Source organism: Platichthys flesus, chromosome 6, assembly GCF_949316205.1.
Source record: "Platichthys flesus chromosome 6, fPlaFle2.1, whole genome shotgun sequence".
NCBI lineage: Eukaryota > Metazoa > Chordata > Actinopteri > Pleuronectiformes > Pleuronectidae > Platichthys > Platichthys flesus.
This window is the reverse complement of record NC_084950.1, coordinates 20,757,251-20,782,258: the sequence shown is the minus strand read 5'-3', so window position 1 is coordinate 20,782,258 and position 25,008 is coordinate 20,757,251. Positions and strand designations below refer to the sequence as shown.

At 41.5% G+C, this 25,008-nt stretch overlaps 2 protein-coding genes across 2 annotated transcripts in view; one reads left to right on the top strand and one right to left on the bottom strand.

Annotated features, from left to right (window-relative positions):
- The window catches only part of cspg4 (chondroitin sulfate proteoglycan 4), a 65,550-nt gene extending 53,140 nt beyond the window's left edge, over positions 1–12,410 (top strand). Inside the window, exons 7-11 of the mRNA XM_062389263.1 lie at positions 2,590–2,788; positions 3,138–3,269; positions 5,136–5,296; positions 7,437–7,620; positions 8,310–12,410. Coding sequence (XP_062245247.1) covers positions 2,590–2,788; positions 3,138–3,269; positions 5,136–5,296; positions 7,437–7,620; positions 8,310–10,138 — 2,505 coding nt within the window. The 3' untranslated portion in view covers positions 10,139–12,410. The remainder of the gene's footprint in view (positions 1–2,589; positions 2,789–3,137; positions 3,270–5,135; positions 5,297–7,436; positions 7,621–8,309) is intronic.
- Positions 12,411–13,653: 1,243 nt separating this feature from the next.
- snx33 (sorting nexin 33) overlaps positions 13,654–25,008 on the bottom strand; it is a 34,976-nt gene continuing 23,621 nt past the window's right edge. Inside the window, exon 2 of the mRNA XM_062390487.1 lies at positions 13,654–13,956. Coding sequence (XP_062246471.1) covers positions 13,841–13,956 — 116 coding nt within the window. The 3' untranslated portion in view covers positions 13,654–13,840. The remainder of the gene's footprint in view (positions 13,957–25,008) is intronic.

Sequence of the window (25,008 nt, the reverse complement as noted above, 5' to 3'; positions counted from 1 at the left end):
AGAGAAATTTCTCAAAAGCTGCTTTCAGACATGCACAGAGCAGATTTTCTATTTTTCAACTTTTTCCCAAAGCTCCCTAGTAAAATATCAATATGTCCGTGTGAGCCCATGTGAGAGTACAGCAGGAAAAGGTCTGCATTATTCACAACAAGCGAGTGGGCGTGTGGAGGACGTTTGGAACGCACAACAGATGCAAAACTGAAAAGTTAGACGAGACCAACACAAATACCTCAGGAGGAAAAATAGGAGCCACATACGACACCGACGAAGATGTCAGAGAGCTTTTGGTGATAAGTGATAAGATATCTATTGCTGTGAACAAAAACACTGGGATTTTTCCAGTAGAATTTATTATGTCTATCCTGCAATGCCCATATACCCACAACTGAATACTCTGCAGAATTTCCTGTTGTTGGGAATTTGTTTGACCTGGAAAATATCCTGCGGTGTTCTTCACACCTGAAAGACTGACTGAAAAGAAATAAAACAGCTTGAAATGGTGGAACTGACATAGAAAGTTTGGTTGACAGCGCTGGTTAAACCGTCCCCTGACTTTCCCACCAGCGCCACCATGAGGTTAGCATCGTAGTTTTATTCGTCCAATATTTCTTGGACCAGACATCCACAAATCTAGTGACATTCCCATCACCATGTCCTTTGCGTTGAGAGCTAATTGATAAATCACACAAACTCACAGTGGACATGTAAACATGATACCTGCATGTTATTACTCATTGTGAACATGTTAGGGTGTTAGCTTGTTGCATTTATTAAGTTCAGCCCAACAGAGCTGCTATAATGGTTGCAATACTTTTTTCAATTTGTTTCCAGTGACTGGCGCTCACCGCCTTGGCCTTGGTTTCAACTCAAGTGTCTAGATCCTAGTTTGGATTACATGCAGTATTAAATGCTAAATTTGGCTTTCAGGCTATTATGGTAAATTATAACGAAAATCCTCCCGTAATGCGTTGAACCACTTTTAAAAACAAGTGTTGTTAATGTACCATCTCTCTCTGACTCCCTTGTACTATTTGGTGGTGCACTTTCAAACTCCCATGGAAAAACTGGGAACATGTAGACAATGTGACATCACACAAAGACTTTTACAATAATATACACAACAGGGTTTTAAAAAAGAAGATCAGCTGGTTTCTGCACCAGTATCTGTGGGAAAATTGGAAGTCGTAGGTTGCGTGCTCGCTCCCACTCTCAAAATTCTCTGGGGGTCTTAGAGTTTTTTGAAGGAATTAATAAGGAGAGGCAGATAAGACAGGCGAAGAGAAACTGGGTCGACAAAAAATAATATGACCAGAAAATAACTCTGAACCTTTGTGGATGATGTACACTTTCACGTTCCATATAGCATAAATCATCCCTGTCTCTGGGCAAGTACCACCTGAAGCATTGAGATGTGAGACTGAAGCTTCTCCTCTTCCTCACACATGACTCTTCATCCTGAGACTTAAGAAAGAGTGTGAGAGGCCTCAGAGGGAGAATGGCTTTCGAGATCGATGCATACCTCTGACTGCAGGGCGGTCTCGGCTCACTCTCCCAACTGATTCCACCTATTTAAGAAAGTCTGTCTGCAGGGGATCTGCTCCATTTTTTTCAGTTAATGCCCCTCTCAGCCAGCTGACCATTAGATGTCCATTAAAGCCCCTCCACCCGAATAGACTCATTCAGCCTATTCTGCTGCGCTCCATCTTCTGATAACAGGAGCGTCTCCACTGCCGCAGAGAAATAATTAACCTTTTAAATTTTTCACCGAGGAGACGTCTGGGAGCGAAATGGTTTTTTTAGCCTTGTTTTTCGGCATAATTTCCCCTATAAGTTTCTTCTTTTGTTTCTTCCTTTAGTTTCTATCTATCTATCCATCTATATTAAACAGGAAACAATCCGGAATTCGAAGAATTGAATCATAATAATTTGAAACTTAAGACTTTTTTCGTTAATAAATTCATAATTTAAGGCTACTTGTCATGTTAGAGCGGGAATATCAAGATCAGTCGGTCTCCTGCATTGTAATGAGGCATGTGGAGCATCTTGTTAAATTAGGCTTTAGTTTAGGCTTCACAAACTACACCTTGTTTTGGCTCATCAGCAGCACATCATCAGAGGTATCAGAACTTTGAAAAGATTGCGAAAGACTATGAAGAAAGAATCACTTGGACCGGGTGAAATTGTTTATTTTTCGGAGAAGAAAGAGTTTGGTAGAGGTTGAATGAGAGACTATTGTTGATTACATCTGTGTGATAATCAAAAGAGGTTTACTTTTTCCTTAAAATTAGTAAACCTGATATTCAATCCAGAGGAAGTGAAACTCTCTCTCTCTCTTTTCCTTGACTGTTTTCTCGTTAAAATACAACTTCATACTCGCTATATCATGACTCTCTTCCCAATTACGACTTTATTCGGAACATAATCTTAATGTACAGCAGCATTTTATCTTACATACACTGCAGGTCTGACAAACTCCTGACCTCTGACATGAGATACATCTCTCCAAACATAACTCAGACTTTTATCCCGCTGTCTTTTCATGTCTGTTCTCTCTCTCACCTTCTCCTGCTGCCTTTTGATATGTTTCAGGTTCTTGCTGGGGAGGAAGCTGACATCACCTCCAGCATGCTGAACACCGAGGACGCCGACACCCCTGCCGAGAAACTGGTTTACCACGTCGAGATGCCAACCAACGGGATGGTGGCACTGAAAGAGGCGCCCGAGGAAGGCATTCTGAATTTCACTCAAGCCAACATAAACAATGGGGAGATCATCTTCACCCATGAAAGTGAGAGGAGCCGACGTCCCTGTTCTTTCATTAGTGTGGTGTATCATACAACCTCTACTGACCTCTGTCTGCCCACTCAAATTACAATAACCAAGCTTAAAGTTGGTGATAGGGTTTCTAAGAAGAGATCCTCATACCTGGCCAAGTAATCAATAAGTTAAACTATTAAACCCTTACAGATATTCTCGGGTTCTGTTGTGTAAATTTTACATTACAAGGTCATAAAAGCAAAAAGTTCAGTTGCATTCTACCTTTATAATTGTAGTATAAATAATTACACACATAATAATTCATGAAAGATGAATGAAAGACATAAAAGAAAGAAATCTAATCTCATGTGTTCCTGTAGGTGAGGAGTCTGGTGGTTTCGGTTTCACCGTGACAGACGGCGAGCACACTTCTCCTCTCTATCAATTTGTCATCACAGCCAGGCCTCTCACCATCACCATGGTAACGCAAGAGGAGCTCATGGTGTTCCCAGGTAAGACGCCAAAATCCTCCAGATTTGAAACCGTGAAGCCGTTACAGTACAGACAGTACAGTGAGGGACAGATCAGCACACAGTGTTTGTGGTCACTTGTTCAGCTTGTTGTATTTATGCCATATAAGAAATTACTTTGGAACTTGAGCAATTCATTAATGTACGTTTGTAATTGTTTATAAACAATCAAAACAAATGCACCAGTCACTTACTGCATATTAACAATAGCTGAGAACTACATTGGTGTACAAATTTGTGCATGTACGGTCCTGGTGAAATAATATAAGACTTATTGTTCCCAATAATCAATACGTTGTGGTCCTCAACGTTCCTTTGGTGTGAAGCTCTGAAGGAAAATATACATATTGTGTTTTTTGACATTGCATATACTCTATAATCATCAGATAAACTCCTGACCCCTGGCTTGAATACACAAACATAACTCAGATGTGAATCTGCTGTGTCAGACCCAAGATGAGGTTAACCACAGAGAGTTTGTCCAAACCTCACTTGTTCCTTTGGAGAAAAAAACGTTCTTGTATTGAAGGATCCTTCGTAGGTTCAGTTTTCAGTCCATAAATGGAGAAAGATTTTGCTTTTATGGCAAATATAACATTTTCCAAAGATACAGATCTTGAAAGTACTTTAGACAACTGGCAAAGAAATTTAACAAGGGAGTATTTCCAAAAGACAGAAGACTTGTATTTAGTTGGCAGATTATACAAAATGTACTAGATTTTACATACTGTGGGAGCCAGTAAAACCAAAATGAAAATAATGGCATTGCAACAATTTAATGTATGAAAGGAAATATTTTACTTACAGGACATAAACATTGATTTAATGTCTTTGATTGTAGCTGTTTCACAGTCAGAGTCTGATCTTATTCCAATAATATTATTTATTATAATATTGAGGCTTACATCTCTCCAAAAAAAAAAAACAAGAATACATATTTTACAAAAGAAAATGCCCTATACATCGGTAAAATCTAGACGTAGAAGCAGCATTGATTTTTAGTCAGCATTAATGTGTGAGAGAGGTTTGTCTTTTGGTCATTTCAATATTAAAGTTGTAGGACTTTAATTTGAGCTGATGGAACTTTTGCTCAATAAACCTACAAAATGGTGATGTTGGAGAAGATAATGTTGCTTCGGACCCACCTGAGTTTCCAGAGATTGAGCCTGTTGAATCAAAATATTGTATCTAAAACATGCTGAATGTGAGTGTAACAGAAACACACGAGCAGAGGATGTGACCTTCTACGTGCCTCTGCTCATATCAGACCAATTAAGGATCAAATGGCAGTGTATTGAATTAATACTTATGTATTGAATTTATCATTGATAAGGTGAAGACTGTGTATTTTCAGTCAAACAGTCTCATTTACCCTCATGTCTCGGTGCCTTTTATAGCTGCATTTCAAACAGAAGTGACTTTACTGTTGGCAGAGTGATAAGAGAAAGAAATGTTTTTTTCATTTCAAGGCTGAAATACTGTTGAAATAAGATATCACGACTGGTTGAGAGGAAAGTATTTAGAAGTGAGACGATTCAACAAGCGGAGGTGTCAGAGCAGGAAATAACCTTCGGTCTTTTCATAATAAATGTCACTTTTATGTTTGACGTGGAAGATGAGTTGTCACACTTGTATTTAAAGCTTGGATTAAAAGTTGGAATGAACCCCTCCACATCAGGACGCTCCTCTGCATGATAATGTGCATGAGCTACTGGAGCTGCTACATTCTGAGACATTTATGAACTCCACCTAATTTTACGAGCTCCACTCCGCTGCCAACAGAGAGGGCATTTTAAACAGAATCATGTGAGCAGTGAGAGGACCATGTGTGTGTCTGTGTCGTCACAGGAACAAGGCAGCCCATCACAAGCGCCAACCTGGGGGCCGTGACCAATGAGGATGGAAACGAGATCAGCTACTCTCTTATCCGCCCACCTCGTTTGGGACGACTCATCCTGGCTAACGACAGGAACCAGTATGAAGAAATTACCCGCTTCTCACAAACTCAGGTAATGTGTTTGTGTGTGTGTGTGTGTGTGTGTGTGTGTGTGTGTGTGTGTGTTTATGAGTGTCTTCGATGTATTTCTTCTGGGAATACCATACCCAAACCTAAACTTATTACTTATCATAAATTTGTGCTCACCGGAATGTCCTGATTTGACTCCTCCTATTCATACTTGATGCTCCTAATTAAGTTGTAATGTTTTATATGTGAACTCTTACTGCCACCTGTAAGGTGCAGGAGGGTGACCTTTCATACGGCATATGAGGGTTGTTCCCCTCTTCACCAGCAGGGGGCCTCCTCAAATATGTCACCACATGCATGAGCATTAGTTTTTCTAAACTTTAGGAATTTGGAGTTTTTACCCATGAGAGATTTGCAAGTCTGGATTTGGTGACTTTTGTTTCTCTCCGTCAAAGCTGTTCCCTTGACAGGGTTGAATCTAGTATTAACAGTGAAGGGAGTGCTATGATAAGTAAGGGCTGGACTTCGGTGTTATACGTTGTGATTGAATCAGGTTATTCAACAACCTCAGAGACTAGATTGGAGGTCTCAATGAGTGACTGGTGGGGGGGGGGTGTATGTGGGCAATGTTGTGTCTATATTATTGTTAAAACAAGTCCATTATATGTGGAAAATCAATAAATATATGCAGGGGGAAAAAACAATGAAGCGATAGGCAAATTCATAACAGTTTTTATTTCAGTTCTAAGTTTGGAAAAATATCCTCTGAGTGATGCAAAGGAAAGAACATTTCCATCACTCTGCCTCCTTACTGTAATAAAATGTTATTGGCCCTTAATGGTTGACACCTCCATGTTTTGGCCAAACCTATCATCAGGGTGTGGCTCTTGATTTCAAAGAGTCCCTTTTTTCATTTACTTACTTTACTAAAGTCTGTAAAACAAAGAGGCATCAGTATTACCTCTGTAATGTTTTCATCCACGTCCATTTGTTCGTTAGTGTGTTTGTCACATAAACTACTGGGTGGATTATCATGAAACTTGTTGGAAGGATGACATCGTAAGATGGGGCGCGTTGTCCTGCATTTCAGATTGATGTATCTTGATGAAAAAATACAAATAAAAATCTTGCTTGTGTTATTAAAGTTATTCAAGTGGGGGTTTCATAAGATGGCTGTTGGGCCTTGGCAGAGGTATGAACTCAATATATCGCCCTCTAGTTTTTCTATTTAGATTATGTGTACACAGCCAGCTTGGATTTGAGAAAGTATATTATGGATGGTATAGTTAGGATATAGTGGTTTGGGTGTAGGATTATAAGGACACATGTGTAAGTACCACTGTGCATTTACCATCTGCCCTGTGTCTGTCGGCCATGGTGACGTTATGCTCTCCCTCTCATCTCCATCCATTCAAGACTATCTGCTCATTTCCAAACCCGACATCTGACCGCGCTTGGACGAGCATGAGATAAAATTCCTTCTGTGCAAACTGCTCCGTTTAGAGTGTGACAGAAAATCTAACACTAGGCTGGGCTGAAAACAAGATTTGATCTCCGGCAGTGTGCATTTGGGCATGCATACACGGATATAGCCGTGCACATTTGCGTGTGCATGTGTAAGAGAGAGTGAGCGAGAGAGAGAGAAGGGTTGAGTTCAGGACACAGAGAGTGAACACAGGCCGTCACATTCCAGATCTCCAACCAGTATCCCAGTTCAGCCGAGCCAAACCACGGCTGCAGCCATTTTATCTGACCTTGGACTCACTAACGTCAGAGGGGTAGAAAAATAGGGCAAAAAACATATTTCTGCATAACAAACACGTAGGTTATTGTCAATAAATTACCCAGGCCAAAATAAGCTTTCAAGGTGTGACAACAGACATAACGTCATTATAAAATCTAATCCTTTTAAATCAATGTGAGACTTTCAAAGTTGCTTGGAATGATACAAAAGCTTATAGTTACTGCTGGTAGACTTTTAAGAATATACCCTTCTAAGAGTTCCCTGTTTGCCAATTTGACATCAAACTGTCTTCATATTTTTGGGCCAGAAGAAAAACATGAGATAATGACATAAAATCAATCTGCTGCCAGTGGCTAAATCATGCCAAGAGGTAACCTGTGAACTAAGCCACCATTGAATTTGATAATCATGTTCAGACTCTGTTTTCACTGACACACAGCTGGAGTCAGGAGCAGTCTTCTACGAGCACCAGATACCCGAGGAGGCTTTTTGGGTGGTGAGGGACTCCGTAGAGCTCACCCTGTCGTCCCAACCAGCTCCAGATGTCCGACACATCCTGCCCATCACCGTCTCCTACTACGCTGCTCACAGCAACATCTCATCACAGCTGTGGAAGAACGAAGGTAAATGGCAAAATGAGGGAGGGACACAATGTGTTTAACTTCAATAAATTACATGTTTTGTTGAAAACCACTACAATAATTTGGCATAAGACAGGTTTTCTCCCAGTCTTAACTATAACTTATTTTGGATCTGTTGGTAAAGCAAAAGCACAGGGAGAGTTTAATCTGTAACTCCACACATGTTTAGTGTCCAATTCCAAATCGTCACCCACCTGAACTCCTCACAATACCTCCTCACTTAATGGTGATGTGTTGTTGGTTTGAAAAACTTACTTAATCCTGCATTAATAACTGAATCACTTTTGGATCTTATTTTAAAATTATGCACAGATCACTCAGGTTTAAGGAATTAAAAACAGTGCGTCTTCTGGTTAAATTTACAGTGAAGTCTAAACCTGCTTAATCTGCCACTATGGTCGGAAAATTGCCTCAGTTGTCTTTTGATATTCTTTGATCAAATTATTCACAGTGCAAAGTCATGAAGAGATTTATAACCTCTGCTTCTGCTGCTGCCAAAACGACCAGCGCCCAACTCAATCTGTCTTTCCCTGTGCACCCACTTTGCCAGTGTGCTGTGGTGCATAATTAAAAAGCGACAGCAGACGCCTTGAATTGGACAGATAATACTTCTGAAAAGTGAATGTGATGATATTTAAAACATTTTGTTTGCCTTTCTTGTTTCCACTCAGGTCTGGAAATTGTGCAGGGCCAGAGGAAAACCATTGATGATTCCATTCTTGATGCATCAAACCTTATGGCAAGCGTACCTGAGGCCAGTCAAGATGATATGGATGTGGTTTATGAGATTAAGCGTTTTCCTGACCACGGTCGTATCACCCTGGGTGGTCAGGACCTGCCCCGTAATGCCCCCTCCTTCATGCAGGAAGACGTGAATCAAGGAAAGCTGGAGTATGTGCATGATGACTCAGGAGCCTCCTCTGACAGCTTCTCTTTCAGGGCCCGTCTAAAGTCTGAGGGTCAAGGTGTGGCCTCGCCTGCAGAGTCTGTGGTCCTGGAGGAGATATTTATCATCTCAATCAAACGGCGAGGCTCTGACCCTCCCGAATTAGTTACGACAGACATGCTCTTGGAGGTCCTTCAAGGCTCCATGACCATCTTGACCCAGAGGCAGCTCAACACTCAGGACGAGGACAGTCCACCAGATGAGGTGCACTTCAAGGTGACCAAAGCTCCTAGCAACGGTCGACTGGTTGACTCTCTCACAATGGACCCCATCGCTGACTTCACACAAGAGATGGTCAATCGTGGGCAGGTGGGCTTCTTCAGTGACGGCAGCCTTGAAGATGGCTTTGCGGAATTCATTGTGTCAGACGGCGAACACCAAACGGAACCACACACCCTCCACATTGGCATCCTCGCTCGCACTTTGTATCTCGACAAAGCTCCTGAGATCAAGGTGAAACAAGGTGATGATGAGACCCTGGTGACTGAGGAGATGTTGAAGGCCACTACCGGGGGCCCTGTTGAGGAGGACATCCTTTACAAGATCACAAGTGTTCCCAAGTATGCATCTGTCATGGTTGACCGGCAGCCAACGTCAGCCTTCACCCAGAAACAGATCAAAGAAGGCAGAGTCAGCGTCCGATTTGTTAAGTCCACTTCACCTCGAGATAGCGTTGCATTTGTGGCTCGGAGTCGGGCGGCTAACGTCTCCTCTGTCCTCAACATCACAGTCCAGCCTCTGGCCAACATCGCTCAGAATCCTGTCTTACCCCAGGGTACTCTTGTCCAACTGGACAGGAAACTTCTGGACGCATCGCCGCTTGCAAACAAGACCAGAGCGTCCCCCACGTTCACTGTCATCCAACAGCCACGGGGGGCTCGTTTTGTGAGGTCTGGAGGCGCCGGTGAAGGTCAGCCAGTGGACACATTTAGCCAGAGGGACTTGGATGAAGGCCTTGTAGCCATGGAAATCCTAAATCATACATCTGGACCAGAAGGTGGTGTTGGTCAGGATGAGGCACGCTTCCTGCTCAAAGCCCATGGGGTGCCTCCTGCTGAATGTGTGCTTTCCTTTAAGACAGGCCCCTACAATGCTTCTGGAGTCTACCCTGTCACTCTGTTGAGGACTCCCTCAGAAGCCCCCTCTGCAACTCCAACTAGCCCCCCCTGGAGGAGCAGCATGGACTGGCCCAATGGAAATCCCACCACAACAGCACCTTCCAGCTCTAGCCCCAACGGAAGACCACATGTCTACCGAAGGAGCAACTTCTGGTCTATTCTCATTCCCATCCTGGTAATCCTCCTCCTTTTGCTGCTGGCAGCCATCTTGGCCTACTACTTGATCCGTAAAAACAAGACAGGCAAGCACAACGTCCAGACGGCAGCTTCCAAACCCAAAAATGGAGAGGTGGCCAGCACGGAGACCTTTCGCAAAACTGATCCAGCCAATAACATCCCCATGTCCAACATGGACGCCAAAGACGCAGACCCGGAGTTGTTGCAGCACTGTCGGACAACAAACCCGACCCTGAAAAAGAACCAGTACTGGGTTTGAGACGCTTTGAGATACAGTAGCACACAGAGAGGTGGATTCTCGAGTGTTTGGAAGCCTTCTCAAACCATTCCTTTCACTATTAAAAACCTCTTGCCACAGCGTTTTCAATGAAAATTATTTTTGACACCGTTGGTCATTTACTTCTCTCAACACAACTGTGGACAAATTCTCAGGCAATGAAACACTGAATACCTATTGGCAAAGAAAGAGGCAGTTTCTCATCGTACAAGGTTCCTGCCATGTCTATTTATTTTAGTTTTATCATTCCTCTTTGTCGTAGGGCACAGATGAAGACATAAACATGCCATGTGTTTGCAAAAAGTATTTCTGTGCTCTTTCATTGTATTCCATATGATATCATTGACCAACATTATTCGATTGAGTGAAAAGGTAACTTAAAGTCTTGGTAATAGTTTGATTTTACTTTTTAATTGATCAGCGGAGTGGATAAGCGTGTACATAGATGATGAGGTACATAGATTGCTGTATTATCAATAAGATGACAAACTGCCTCTTAGTGTTGAGTAGATCTTTATTTTTTTGTGTTTTAAAGGTACCATTGTATGTTGTTTCTCAGGGCTAAATTCAGTTTAAAGAAGCAGTTTGATATTTGGTTAAATGCACTTGTTCACTTTCTTGCCATGAGTTAGATGAGAGGTTTGATACCACTTTGGCATGTCCGTCAAATCTGAAGCTACAGGCAGGAGAAGTGTCCATCTTTTAATCTAACTCTCAACAAGAAAACCAACAATTGTTTTTCCTTCAAATGTCAATCCAAACTTTAATGTCATCACACATTAACATTTCAATAGTTTGAATTTTGTGTGAAAATCAAATGCTATAATATTACGAAATCGGAAAAATTTACTACGGTTTAGATGAATTTAGCTCAGAGTCATACATTTTAATGCTTTTGCTTGTTTCCAAAGTGCTTGTAAATGTTCACTGGACTGGCACAGCACTGACAACACAACTACAAAGTCCACAGTTTGTTGACCAAAGTTACTTTGGTGGTAGTTTTCTACCAAAATACACGCCCGTATTTGGCCGACAGTCACGGGTGAGGTCATCTTAAACTGGAAACATTCCAGTTTAAGATTCTGTAATTAAGAAATCATAACTATGATTGGCTGGTGCTGGTGCATTCCATATGTAAGCTGAATTTACAGACGGTCCTGTATTGAAATTGTGAGATGTTTCTAACTCCTTTGACTTGTTATGTATATTGAGCTTTACTGTAATTGAGACTAGATGTCTTTCCATTTCACTCTGACCCGTCATGCTTAACTTATGTTGAATAAGTTGAATGAATTACTTAAGCTAACGTAGAAAGGGTACAAGGAGAAATTCAGAAAAACTTCTTTGATCCACTAAAGAAAAGATAGTTTCTTCTTATTATTTTTTGTTAGCGTCTTACTATTTGCTGTATATTTCCTTTTCTCATACTGTATACCGATGACACCTTATTCTTCATTAGTCTTATACTGAATATACAATTATTTCTATGCAGTACTATCATCTATTGAATTTCTATTTTTCTAGTGTTGTGAGAGCAAGATATGTAGGTAGATATTTTACAGAGTGCAGACAGTGATGTGTTTCAGGAGACTGGCTATTTCAAGTGACACGATCTCGTACTGAAATAAAACAACAGGTCTCTCGGTCATCCACATTATACCAGTTTTATGTGTAAATATTCAGCTCTTCGACATCATGTTACTACATTTAATCAGATTGAGCAACTACAGCATATGTGTGAGAAAGAGCTAGAGCGAGAAGGTCCAGGTATTACCATGTTGTGGGGACCTTAATCTGTTTACACAGTCTCATTATGGGGACTTGTCCTCTTTATGGGGACAAAAAACAAGTCCACAAAATGCAAATCAATACATTTCATGGTAAAGACATGTTTTAGGGTTAGGTTAGGCGTAGGCAGGTAGTAACCATGATTACCCATTGAGTGATTCTCTGGGAAGTCAATGTAAGTCAACGTAGTGCGTGTGTGTGTGCCCATCTCACTCATCTGTTTACTGCTTACTGAGTTATTTGCTGATTTTCATCACCACTTTTTCATTATTTATTATTTCTGTCACTCCACACACATCTCCTCATATTCACTCTGTCAGAGAGTGAACTGTAATCTGTACACTGCAGGTGCCTTTGAGAATAGTGGTAACACAAAACAATCTTTGGACTCTGATAATAGAACATAACTGACTATTGAAGCTGCAGTTTGCCTTTGAGCTTGTTCTCAGCACTAATGGAAATAAAATGTTCATGCAACAAAACCTGTGTTCATCACTTTGTACTCTTTGCTGGAATTCTTCGATTCCAGGATGCACGTGGGTGAACATGCAGAGGGGCGACATGTGCAGCCTTTACTGTATATTTCTTGTATGTTTTTATCTGTCATGTTGACATCACACAACAAGTGTGGTACATTTTCACCCCAAAACCCAACTCTTTTAACCCTAACCCTAACCCTCATTTTTACACAAAGGAGATGGAATTTGCGTTCATAAACGTTGTAAGTTTCCCTCTCCCTGTTAGATAAGTAGCTTGACAGTTTCTCCCCTGCTGTTCTGTCCTCCTGTTCTCAGATAGATCTTTCAATCAGATTTTGTACCCACCAGTGTGATATTTAAATCCCTTAGTTCGCAAATGGGCTATTTAAAGAAATCTTTACTTACACTTATTTAGCAAAGGTTGACCTCGACCATTTTATTTTTGCTTTGGTTGTTGCTGTCGGCGCATTAACTAATGTCACAGGATGTTTGTAGTAGCATTAATATTTAATTTACCTTCACAACAAGGTTATCCAGAGGACAGCTGGTGTGTTCCGGACAGAGTGTTAGTTGTCAGCATAATATTTACACAACTGCGTTACGTTTAAGCAAAACATGACACAAAACAATTGTCGAATGTAATTGTGTTGTTTTACCTCCACCAAGGAGCTTATGTTCTCACAAGTGTTTTTTTTTGTCTGTTAGTTAGTAGCATTACCCACAAACTACCACATGGATAACCACAAAACTTGGAGATGATTTGGTTCAGAAGATACATTTTGGCGCAGAAGTAAATCCGTGGAAGGACAAAGTATTTTTTTCACTTTCTTTAAATTGGTAATATAGGGTATTTCTTAGAGTTTTGCTTTCGCAGAGAATAATTTCTGGATATTGATGAAAGATTCAGGAATGTTTTCGGAACTAATATCTATGAGTGTGTGCAATTTGGTGCCGAGTAATTGACTTTTGGGCCTTGGAGTTATGTGCTCTACTGAGTGACATTCTAATTGCACTTTGTGACGTATATATATTGTGTCGAAATTTAATACTAATTTGTATCTGTTTAATAACAAAGCCGGTTCTTAAACATATAAAATATAGTTTACAGGTTGTATATGTATTCACTTGTTTAAATTAAATTCACCAGACAAAAGCATTAAACACACAAATGTCATTTATTAAAATACGATTTCATGGAGAAATGAATACCATTATTTTGTGTTAATAATGAAAGCAGGAAGTGTGTCTTTCCCAGGGAAACGTCTTTTGTCCACATTAATGGTAATGCTATGCATCTTTTTACCACCAGGTGGCGTTAGGTTGCAGGCAGTCCTGAGAGCAGTTTTTGCAGCCTTGAATTAGTCTGTCTCCAGCTGTCATTCTTTCCAGGAACTGAACTTTGCTCTCTGAGTTTCTCCTATGTTTTGAGCATTTCTCTTTCTCCTCTCTCCTCCTTCCCGTGTCTCAGTTCTGATGTCGGTGAATTTTCTGCTCCCCTGCAGAGTTTGTTAATTCCCAGATACAGGATCTGTGCTGCAGCCAGGAAGAGAGAACATAGGGTTACAGGGTTATAGGGTTAGGCCTGGACGTGGGCGTGGTTCCCTTGCTAATAAACCACTGCTGCTAATGAGAATGGGCGTGGGCAACTGAGGGGGTGTGGTTTGTAGGCTCTGCAGGCTGAAGCCAGATAGTTCCTCCAGCTGTTCCTCCACATGTGTCTGCTTATGTCATGTTCCCTGTGCTGTGCATGTCAGGTCTCAAGTTAAATGTACGTTTCATAACAAGAATACTTTACTGTGTATCCACACCGGGCCAGTGCCCGAGGTGGGAAGTAACAAAGCACAAATACTTTGTTACCGTTCTGGAGTAGATTTTTCAGGTGTCCCTACTTTACTGAAGTATTTATTTCCCTTACAACTTTTTACTTTTACTCCCTTCAATTAAACACAGAGATCGTTACTTCTTACTCAGTACATTTTCAATAGAGGCTCTTTTCTGCTCTTTAAAAATTTGTTTAGTTTTAAACCTAATTCGATGAGACAATAACACACATAGAGCCAGAAGAAATTGTCTGAGGGGAACTTTTAGTACATTTCAGAGCCGGTACTTATATATTGTTAAATAGTAAAGAAGTTGAATCAGTGCTTTTACTTGAGAAAAGAATGTCTGTACTTGTCCACCTTTGACATGAAACCTTAGGCAATAAAATGAAAATGAATCAGATCTTGCATTCGCTTTCGTTCTTAATCATAACAATGGTGACTTGTCTTGTTTCCCACTGATACCAACTCTGCAAAACCAATTCAAATCATAAAGCAAACTGAAACTGAGCAACTAAGCCAATATGGGAATATCATTAAAGAGAGAGAGAGAGAGAGAGAGAGAGAGAGAGAGAGAGAGAGAGAGAGAGTCTATAAAACTGCAGAAACCCATGTGATTTTTATGAAGCACAGATGTAACATAGATTCCAGTTCAACTGTGGGCAAACAGTATCCAGTACTGGGGGACATTTTCCTGGACTTCAACAGAAGTAAAAGTTATAAATGGAAAAAATCAGCTGGAAAATCCTGTAGATGTAGAAAACATTATGTTATATGTACATTTTTACAAGCTATTTTCAGCCCATTAGTAGATATGAGAAGAAATGAGAATGGATAAAAATTATCAGTAAATAAGTGGGAGGAAGAAATAAAGTCCTCCTCCTAATATGAACTGGAAACATCTCACTGTGCTCCCCCACAAGCTCCTGCTTGCATATTGATTCTGACTGTATGTTTTGTAAACACATGTTTTTCGGAAGATCCCAGATTCCTGACTTGGATCAAAATGTGTTTTCAAAGATGGAGTCTTCTTTTTACGTCAGAGAGGCGGAGCTGCTAATGGATGGATGTTATGCAACATGGTCTCTCACAAAAGACCATGAGGAAAACATATACAAGGAAGGAAGGAGGAAGCAGTCAAGATGGATGGTTGAACTTTCTGAAAAGTTCAAATGCTCTCTACAGCTGATTCACAGGAGCCTTCAGCTATTGTTGTGTTTTTTTATTAGTTTACTCCTTTGACATATTTACTTAAACATGTCTTTTTCCGACTACAAAATTGTTACATGTTTGATTTTTTTTGTACTGTCTTAAACTAATTTAAGTTTGGAATTGTTCTTGTACTTGTTTGTCAATTCAAATAATGCTAGTTGATTTTTTTTTAAAGCAGATTCATTCTTGTTTATCAGCTCCAGAAAAAAAACAGGTCCTCTAGACAAACCGAGTGAGTTCACATGCAAAGCGCCAGGCGGCTGGGTCGGCATGTTTTCAGCCTGTTCGACTTTCAGGATATCAGTTTGTTAACCTTCAATATAAGTCTGAGCTGGGTTGTGTTGACCTTGGCATTAGCTCTGAGTCGGCCTCAATAGAAGAGATATATGCCTGTTTGCTTTGGACTTTACTCTGCTACATTATCTCAGACTCCATCAGCCGTCGTCCTGCAGTGAGTGGCCTTGGAACAAACTTCAAGACCTGGACATGTTTGGGTTCGTGCTGTTCCCGCCGCTCCCTGACATCCTTCACAACACTGCACTAGTCGTGACCTGTGAAAAAAAGACCCTCTCCGGTCGATTGTGGTGTCACATTGAATTCTCCACTGACTTCTCTCAAATTCCTGTGGTTTATTAGTCATTTCCTGTTTGTTCTCATTTTAACAACATACTGTAGCTGGTGTTAAACTGGTGGAGTGGCGTGGGTGGTGCATTGACGTTGTAATTATTTAGATTCTAAATAAACAATTAAAACCAAATTACTGTAGCTGACTCAGTTTATTCCAGTGAAACCATAGGTTCTCTGGAAGCAGGTTAGGATGTGCAGCAAAAAAAGAAATGTTCCCAGGAAAGAACAAGCAGAGCTGCAGATGCAGAGGCTGTTATGTAGTGTTTGTCTGGTGACATCAACATGCAGTGACCTGGTTTTATAGTTTCTGAATGTTAGAGCTGTGAGACTATTCCGGTCTCCTTACACAACCATCATCTAAGAGCCTAACAATTTGTCTCTCAGTGAATATTCCTCTCTTCTGATGTGCAAAGTTGTGTCTTATCTGTCCATCCATCCATCCATCCATCATCCTTACTGCTTATCCTTTGAGTGTTGTGGCAGAAGCTCGGGCAAATCCAAGCCGACATCGGGCAACTCTGCAGGAGACACAGGTTTTTAATCGGCTCTTGCTCTAAATTGGAACTGAAACGTGGCACCTGGGTGAATTCGATTACTGAGAGAACAGCTATGTGAGAGAGCACCTCGGTATTTGGTGCATTCAAGACGTCAAACATCAGACGTATCCGAGGAGAGGGGTGGGGGGGTTACTTCTCCACAGTCAATTGGAAAATAGCGAATTGCCTTTTTTTTCATCTCTTATCGTATAACCTGTATATACTTTCTGATTTTCTGAGTAAAAGAGGTATAATTAACCTAACCCTAATCTGCATTTCTTTGGACCTGGCAGACAGGCTGCAGTGCTGACCACTGCCCCTCCTGCCTCCCATCTATTACACAGGTAGAAAACATTATATGCATCAATGATGTGTGTGTCAGAGGAGTAAAATGTTCTGTACGCAGCAGATACCTGGACAACAGCAGATTGTAATGCTGTACTGGTTGTTGTGACCATCACAATAACCTCAAACCAAAGTGTTCCAAACTGCAAAACCCTCCGATAACGAGGTTAAAACCTGATACTGTGTGCAGGCACTGTGAACGTATTGTCTCATTGTGAGCACATGTTGGGCTCAGCTGTCAGGGTGGAGGTGGGTCCCTGGGGGACATGTGCTGGGGTCAGGAGAGCAGTGTAATTTGTTGGATGAGAGTCACCACACCGCCCTGCTCCTGCGGTCGCTCCTGGAGAAAGAGAGGCCGTTCATTCACAAGGACAGACAGCTGGAGGAGGGATAGTGTTCTGTGGCTCTGCCTGTTACCCAATGTACACTTTGTATGTGTGTGTGTACTTATATTATTGTGAGGACCATTTTGAGCATTGATCTTACGGAGTGAGGACATTTTTTTAATTAAAAATGTTTTGACTGGTCCTTACTTTTTCAATGGACTGTTTCAGCATTAAGGTTAGGGTTAGAATTAGGTTTACTCAAGGTTAAGGTGCTGGCAAATGCATAATGTCAATGAGATAGAAGTACACAAATGTGTGTGTGAGTGTGTGTGTTTGTGTGTGTGTGTGTGTGTGTGTGTGTGTGTGTGTGTGTGTGTGTGTGTGTGTGTGTTTGTTCATTAAAATTAGTTCAACAGATCAGCCCTAACTGTTGGAAATGATGAGTTCTGAACACAGTGTCACACCTTTCTTATTTTTTTAAAACTTAAGACCTCATGAGCGTTTACATTACGCTACATATTTCTTCAAGAAAGCCGAACTACAAAGTGCTATAAGTAAGTGCCATTTAAGTGCTTCTAAATTGTTAGTTTAAACTTGTATTCAAGGTATAGTCAGAAGAGGTGTTTACTGAGGGAGGTTAAAGGTCACCTTTTACGGAGTGTCCTCGTCAAGCTAGTCAGTGACAACAACTTAAAGAATGACTGATAAAGGAAATTTCTCACAGTATAAAATACAAAATACTATAAAAAAAATACTTAAAAAATGTGATGGTCTGATTATAACATCTGAAAGACATAAATAATGAGAATGAAAATGAGGACCAATTACATTTCATTCAACTACATTTCATTAAGTTTAGGGTTCATGTCTGAAAACGGTTTAATAAATATATTCAAGGTCAGATTCCAAAACAAGCCTAAAAAAGAAGAACAGCCATCACTAAAAATATTCAATACTGAATTACTACAGTATTAAAACATCAGCTGCTGACAGAACTATAGTTTCTGCAGCAAATATTGAGTAAATGACATGAGGCCATTGCTTTTCACAGTCAGAGCTTTGTTATGTTGTTCCCCAAAACATTCATCTGCGTATCGTAGCTTCTCTAAAGGCTGTGGCCGTGACCTCTCCTGTGTTTCCCCTTGTGTCTGTCTGTTCTTCCTTGTGTGACTCCATATTGTGTTGTGTGTGGCAGGCATGGTTCATCAGTCTCCAGTCCTGCCTCCTCGTTACCTGGTTCAGCCTCTCCAACTCCACCTCCACCTCCACCTCCAGCTCCTTCTCTTCGCCTCACCCCTGCTTCCCATCTACAATCAACCCTGCAGTGAAAATAAACTGCCTGTCATTCCCTCTTCACCCAATCATCTGCTCACAACCACTGGTGGTTAGAGTCAGCTGCTCAGATTGTGATATCAATGTTTCACTGTGCACATGTGTTGTCTTTTTTTGCTGTTCTAATACTTTGTCCTGCTTTGCTTTTTCCTTTTGCAAAATAGACATCTAAATTTGCATATCACTTCAAGTTCAGTGCTGTAAGAAAGCATTGTCAAAAGAGAAGGAGAGAATTGTGTCAGACCTTGAGGACTTCCTCAAGTTAAATACAGAATAATCAGAAAATAGAATTTCACATTTGTCTGTACAGTTTTCTTGATTAATGACTAATGCAGGGGTACATCCTGGACAAGTCGCAGGGTTAAGATACAGAGACAAACAAACCAATTGATCACAAGGCCAACTAAGAGTCTCCACCCAACCTAACCCCGGTCTGCATGACTTTGGACGGTGGGAGGAAGCTGGAGTAAACCAACACAGACACTCGGAAAACATGCAAACTCTTTACAGGAAGACCTCAGCCGAATCAGGAACCTTCTTGCTGGGAGGCGTCAGGTTCAAACCACTACACAACAGTGCCGCCCAATAAATATCTAACATTTCAGAATTTATTAAAACCAACTTTAAGTCACTAAATCAAATCGTTGCTCTGATCTTCTGTCTGTTAGCTGCAGATATACATGCTATCCCTTGTGGCGGCGTTAAATGACCCAGAACCCTGCCAAAGAATAAAGTACATGTTCTGCCATCAGGGAGATTGTTTGCACCAGGAAGTTTGGTGATAATTTCTAATGGTTAACAATACAATAATTGTACAAAATGAAGAGGAGTGAACCGCTTGGCCTGAGGCCCGCCGCGATGCCAGCCTGAGGCCATACTGCTTATTTGGTTTCGTGGCCTGACCAGCGGAGCAGCCGCTGAGCGGCACTCTCTCCCTCCGCGCCGCTGCGGTCGCCTGTGCTTTGTTTCTCCCTATGGATGGAACACTATTGTCATGGTGCTGCCACTTGTGTTTTGTGCGGCAGAGAATGTGTTTGAGTGAGAGAGAGAGTGTAATACCCTACAGTGGGGCGGGGCAGACTACACAGAGCCAAGAACAACAAGACCCTGGTCTAACATTGCCTCCCACCCTCCTTTCATCGCTCCCCTGCTTTTCACCTCATCATCTTCCTCCCCTCCCTGTACACCACCCACCCTCCTTCCCCTCATCCGTCTTAATGCCCTCCAAAACCATGAGGAGAGGTCAAGAGTCTGGATTGGACAGGAAATCACCGGGGTGTGGACCCCCGCCAGCCCTCCCTGTGAGCTGGGGTGGTCATGCCTTCAGATCTGGGCTTCGTCGTTGCTCCTTCCAGCTGATGGGGTGGAGCTCTCCCTTCAGGGTTTATTGTGTCACGCCGGGAAGCAGTGGAACAAACTACATCAGTATAAAAGCCCCTGCATGAAAACGTCTAAACAGGTTTTGGTTTCTCTTCCTCAGTGGGGAATAAGACAAATAGTCCACGCGGTGGCGATGCTCTTCATATCAGCAGCCAGTCGTTTTTACAATTCGCCAAAGTTTCGGTCATGGTTATTGTTATGAGAGCAGTTTGTGGTTGTGATCGTAGGGTTGTGCAAGTTCTCTCTCTTGCTTTCGGTGCGTGTTCGCAGCAAAAAATGTAACATGACCAGAGGAAGTCTGGTCTCGAGGTGGTCCTGAAGGAGCAGGGCGAGATGGTGGTCAGATCTGTGAAAAGACGGTGTCCAGGCACACATTCATAGGCGTGGTAAAGAAAGTGCTTCTGGAAATTCACTCAGAGCCGTCTGCCCCCATTGCTTGTCATCCCCGAACTCTACAGCACAGGTCGTCTGTGCTTTACAATGTGTAAATGATGTGAAGTGTCAAGTGCTGAATACAACTCTGAATGTGCAATGCTTTAAAGGAACATCTGCCAGACACAGTTTAGCGTTTTGTTATTTACCATAAAGCTGGCATCTTGCAACCACAGCTACTGTGTTGGCACATTCATGCTTCCTGTGTGTTTTGAGATGGACTTTAATCTACACTCCTCCTCTCTGTACATGAAAAGCATCCGGAATGTGACTTGTTCACAAAGTGGGTGGATGTTTACTCCTCTGGTGTGGAAGATTCGTGGGGATCTGTCTAATTATTGGTAATATCTGTCCACAGTTCAGTTTCCCGCCGCGCAGGAATGCTTAAAACCACAGTCAGTGAACGGAGCGTTGGTGGGGAACAAAACAAATCACAAGCTGCAGACGAGAGGGGAAATGTTGGCTTGCCTCCACTGTGGAACAACCAGTCACTACCTTTTTCTTCTTATCATCTTCCCCTGGCTCTGTGTTTGAGCTCTGGCATTTGTACAGGACACGATGTGAGCAGATTAACTGCGTCAGCCTGCAAAGAGTGTACATTGTATTTTAATGCCAGATTATATTTGTGCACTGTTTGATAATGGTATCTAGGGCTTCCCTACTTTAGATTTCACCTTCTACGTGTTATTGGACAAATGATTAACCTGCTTGCTGGAGTGAAACAATAAAGAAGAATTGCAGTCGTGGGCTAGAATGTTAGACAATATCCATCTTCAATTCTTTGTATATTTTCATGTTTTTGTTTTTCTTTGGTATTTTGTTGTCTTGGTATTAATCCTGTCTGATGAAAAACTACAAATTAACAACGGGTATCTACCAAAGTACAACTTTTTTTATAACAACAGTTGCCCTAAAACCGTATGTATTGCCTGAAGAGATAGCAAATACCTCTCAGATGCTAAACTTTAGGGCTCTATGAAAATACTTGTTAATGCCAAAATCCTTCTACTCAAGCATGTTGGGCCAACTCTGTGTGAAAACGGCTGACTGGCTCTACTTTGTGTGAAGTGATGGGGTATTTTCAGAATTTTTGGTTTAAATTCAACATCCAGTATCAACCAATCGAAAAATTGATAAACACCAAGGGGCCATCTCTTACGACTGAAGTGCTGACATTTTCCTGAGAGGTTGCCTGTAAGAAAGCAAAAGTCTGTTGAGTGCTCCGGACATTTTCTGGGACTTTTCTTGGCAGGCCGCTGGATAAAATTTGAGGAAAATTCCCAGCAACATTGGCTAATTTATGCTCAGCGTTAGATACGTACACAGAAACAGATGGAGCCTTCTGTCCTTAATGTTTATATTACTAACGTATTTATGCCCGTTTAGCCGTGTTTGTTGTTGTTCAGAAACTCTTAGCTCTTTAGTGCCCTCTTGTGGATGCAACAAATATGTCATGTGAAGGAGGCATGTGGGCAGTGCGTGTTACTTTCGTTCGTATCTTTTGTAACAAGCATAAAATTTGCCTTAAAAGTACAACTGAAAAATGTCTTGAAAAATTAACTATCATTTTAAAATGATAACTCTGGACCCAATGTTTCACCCACTCAGAGTTCATATCTATGAGCAGCTTAATTAAAACACAGCTGGCCATAAGTCACTAAACCTGTTGGATGTTGTACTGCATGAACCCAACGTATCTCTGGAAGGATGAAGGAACACATGTACACCAGGGAGCAGAGAATCTCTCTGAATGGATATCTGTGTTGTTGGAATAAAACCCTTTAATCACGCCTGGCTGTGTCCTTCCAACAGTCTGATGTTAGTTTTCCAGTGTTGATGTTTGATCCCTGCATTTCATAGACAGATTATCCCGGGCCGGGAGACGGGGGTGGGGGCAGTTTGTGTCATGAGTATCATTCCAGTGTCTCTTTCATAAGACAACCATTCATCTTTTTTCCCTTCAACTAAACGTTGATTGGCTAATGTAAGAATTTGTCGGTCACATATTGGTTTCTTGATAAAAATGTTATCTTTATGATTTTGAATTTCCCCAAAAAACGTTCTGCCTCATTTAAAACAAAACACTATTCACTTACAGTCGTACTAGTGACGTTACAGGGCGTAGAGTAAGACAGATAATCAACTGAATGCCGTTTCATCAGGCATTGGCAGTCAAGGCAAAGTATTTTTCTTATTAGCACATTCTTTTTGACATTTTTTTTATTATTCGCTGTTTTTTTTTGGTCCATTTCCTGTCACACCCTGTCAAGATTTCAGTCAACATGTGAGGTCACTGCGACCTGCTATCATCAAAAACCACACCCACACATTGTGCTCATTGGTGATTAAAAGAAGAATGCCATCCGCATTTATTTTTTTTTAAACTATAATATAATTCCACTGTCGTTGCATCCCAACAGCATCGTGGGGCTGGCCCCTATAAGTCTGCTGAATTAAAGACTCCTGGAAAGTGCAAATGAAGGGTTCAAATTTCATAGTGGGACAAAACTGAACCCCGACTTGTTCAGCAGGAGTGTGTGACAAACTATTAGTGTTAAAGGGGAGACATGGAAACAGGGCGTGTCTGTCAATTCACAACATTTTTCAGGTCTATTCCAGAAGCTTATAACTCAACCTTAACGATTCTCTGTTCTTAAAATTACCTATTCAAGTCTTTTTATGAAAAATCCTATTGACATTTAAATCTAAATCCAAACTCCAAACTGACAAATCAATGTGTTATCATGGCCCTGTCTCCCCATCAAAACAGGCACCACCTTCAGCTGATGAATCTCTTCCAGCTACTGAGCTCCACCCACAATTCGACAGGATTGGTTAGTTAGGTTTGTGACATCACAAATCCTGGGCGACTGCTTTTTTCCAGTCTAGCATTCAGACTTTTTACTGACTATTTCGTGTCCTGTGTTACCTTATTTTCTACCTACTCAACTGTCTATAAACAATAGTTGTCCACCAGATCATCTGTTGTGCTGTCGCCGCTCAGCCTCTGTTCTTGGTTGTCTGCCTAATGAGTGCTTCCTGTTTTGGGTTTCTGCCTGGCTTCCTCTTTCTTTGATTTATTGCTTCCAATTAGTGTCCGCTGTCTCTGCCTTGAAACATGACTAAGACATTTTCAAATTAAGTCCTCTCCAAAATTATCTGTTTAATATCTGTATGATTACATTAAAGGGGAATTTGTCAGCCGCCATAGCAGAGTTACAGGAACGTTTCAAGTGACTTTGGGGGAGACCGAGGTGGCCCCACATCAAACCAAATGAGCCCCTCCCCCCACCCTAACACCACCTTACATGACAGATAATCTAGTCTTCAACCAAACCTATAAATTGACAAAGCGTTTGTCAGAAACCTCATGACAAGGTCTGCTTATTAGGAAGTTTCCAACCATGGCATCATTGCAGTCTCCTGTAAATAGCCAGTTGTAGAATATAAGCCTACCTGTGGACCCAGCGGACCGATATCCTGGTCAGCTTGCTAACCGTACTGTTACCTGATGTACTTTACCGTTGGCAAGGTCAGTTTCATCAGCCACAAACAGCCCGTGTACTAATTACCCAGACAGAGCCTGCAGCACATACACAGATGTGTGCATGGATTCCTGTGGTGGTTCAGACTGTTGTATCAAATAACCATGAACCAGTGCTGAGTCACAAATGAAGAAGCTAATGCGTGTGAAAGGTTGACTACAGTCAGTGACACCAGGACAGAGAGAACGGACGTCACTCGTTATTGTAAGAGAGGAGAAGAGGGCTGTAGCAAGATGGTGGAGAGGAAGCTTTTTGGATAGGAGAGTAAGATAATGATCTTTTTGTGGCTTTTGTTTCCCAAGGCAGGAATGTTGTTTACGGGCAGGGGACAGCTCCTCAGGAATGCAGAATGCGTTCTGAGGAAATGGTTGTTCTCTCCAGAGGGAACGTCGACAGCCTGGCTGGAGATCCAAGGGGGAGAGGTTGACAGGGACGGACTTTATGTGGAGCACAAGGAGCCTGGTCAAAAGTTTCTTACAGATCATGAGATGAGACAGCATGTTAAAGCCTCGTTCAGCCTCAGTTTACTTTACGATAGTTTGATATGTAGCAGAACAATCACAGACTATGGAGTGTTTATAAAACAACATGACCACACATACAACAATTAAAGTGAGGTTGTATAGATCTAATATAAAGCACCAGTCTGCTACTCTGTGGTTTAAATATTGCCCAGTTTATATTGATTGATAGCCCAGAAGAACTCTGAGGTCCAGCTTGAACACTGGATATGAATTGGTTAATGCATTGACAGCCATTCAAGTGGTCCAGTCATTGAGTCTTCGGTGGATAGATGAGAGTGGTGCTTGTTAACCAGTAAGGTCCTTTATATTACGCATGTGAAGTGCAGAGAAGTATAGATGTCTTTAGAGTCCACGGTGCTCTGTATCTTAAATAGATCTGTATCATTTATGCAGGATCTCTCAGCCAAGGAGATTTTTTCTGTCCGTATAAATGGGCTGATCCAGGAATTTCGTTTGTTCGTTTCGCTTAATTTTTCCGAGCACCCAAAACTGAGAACTTTGGAAAC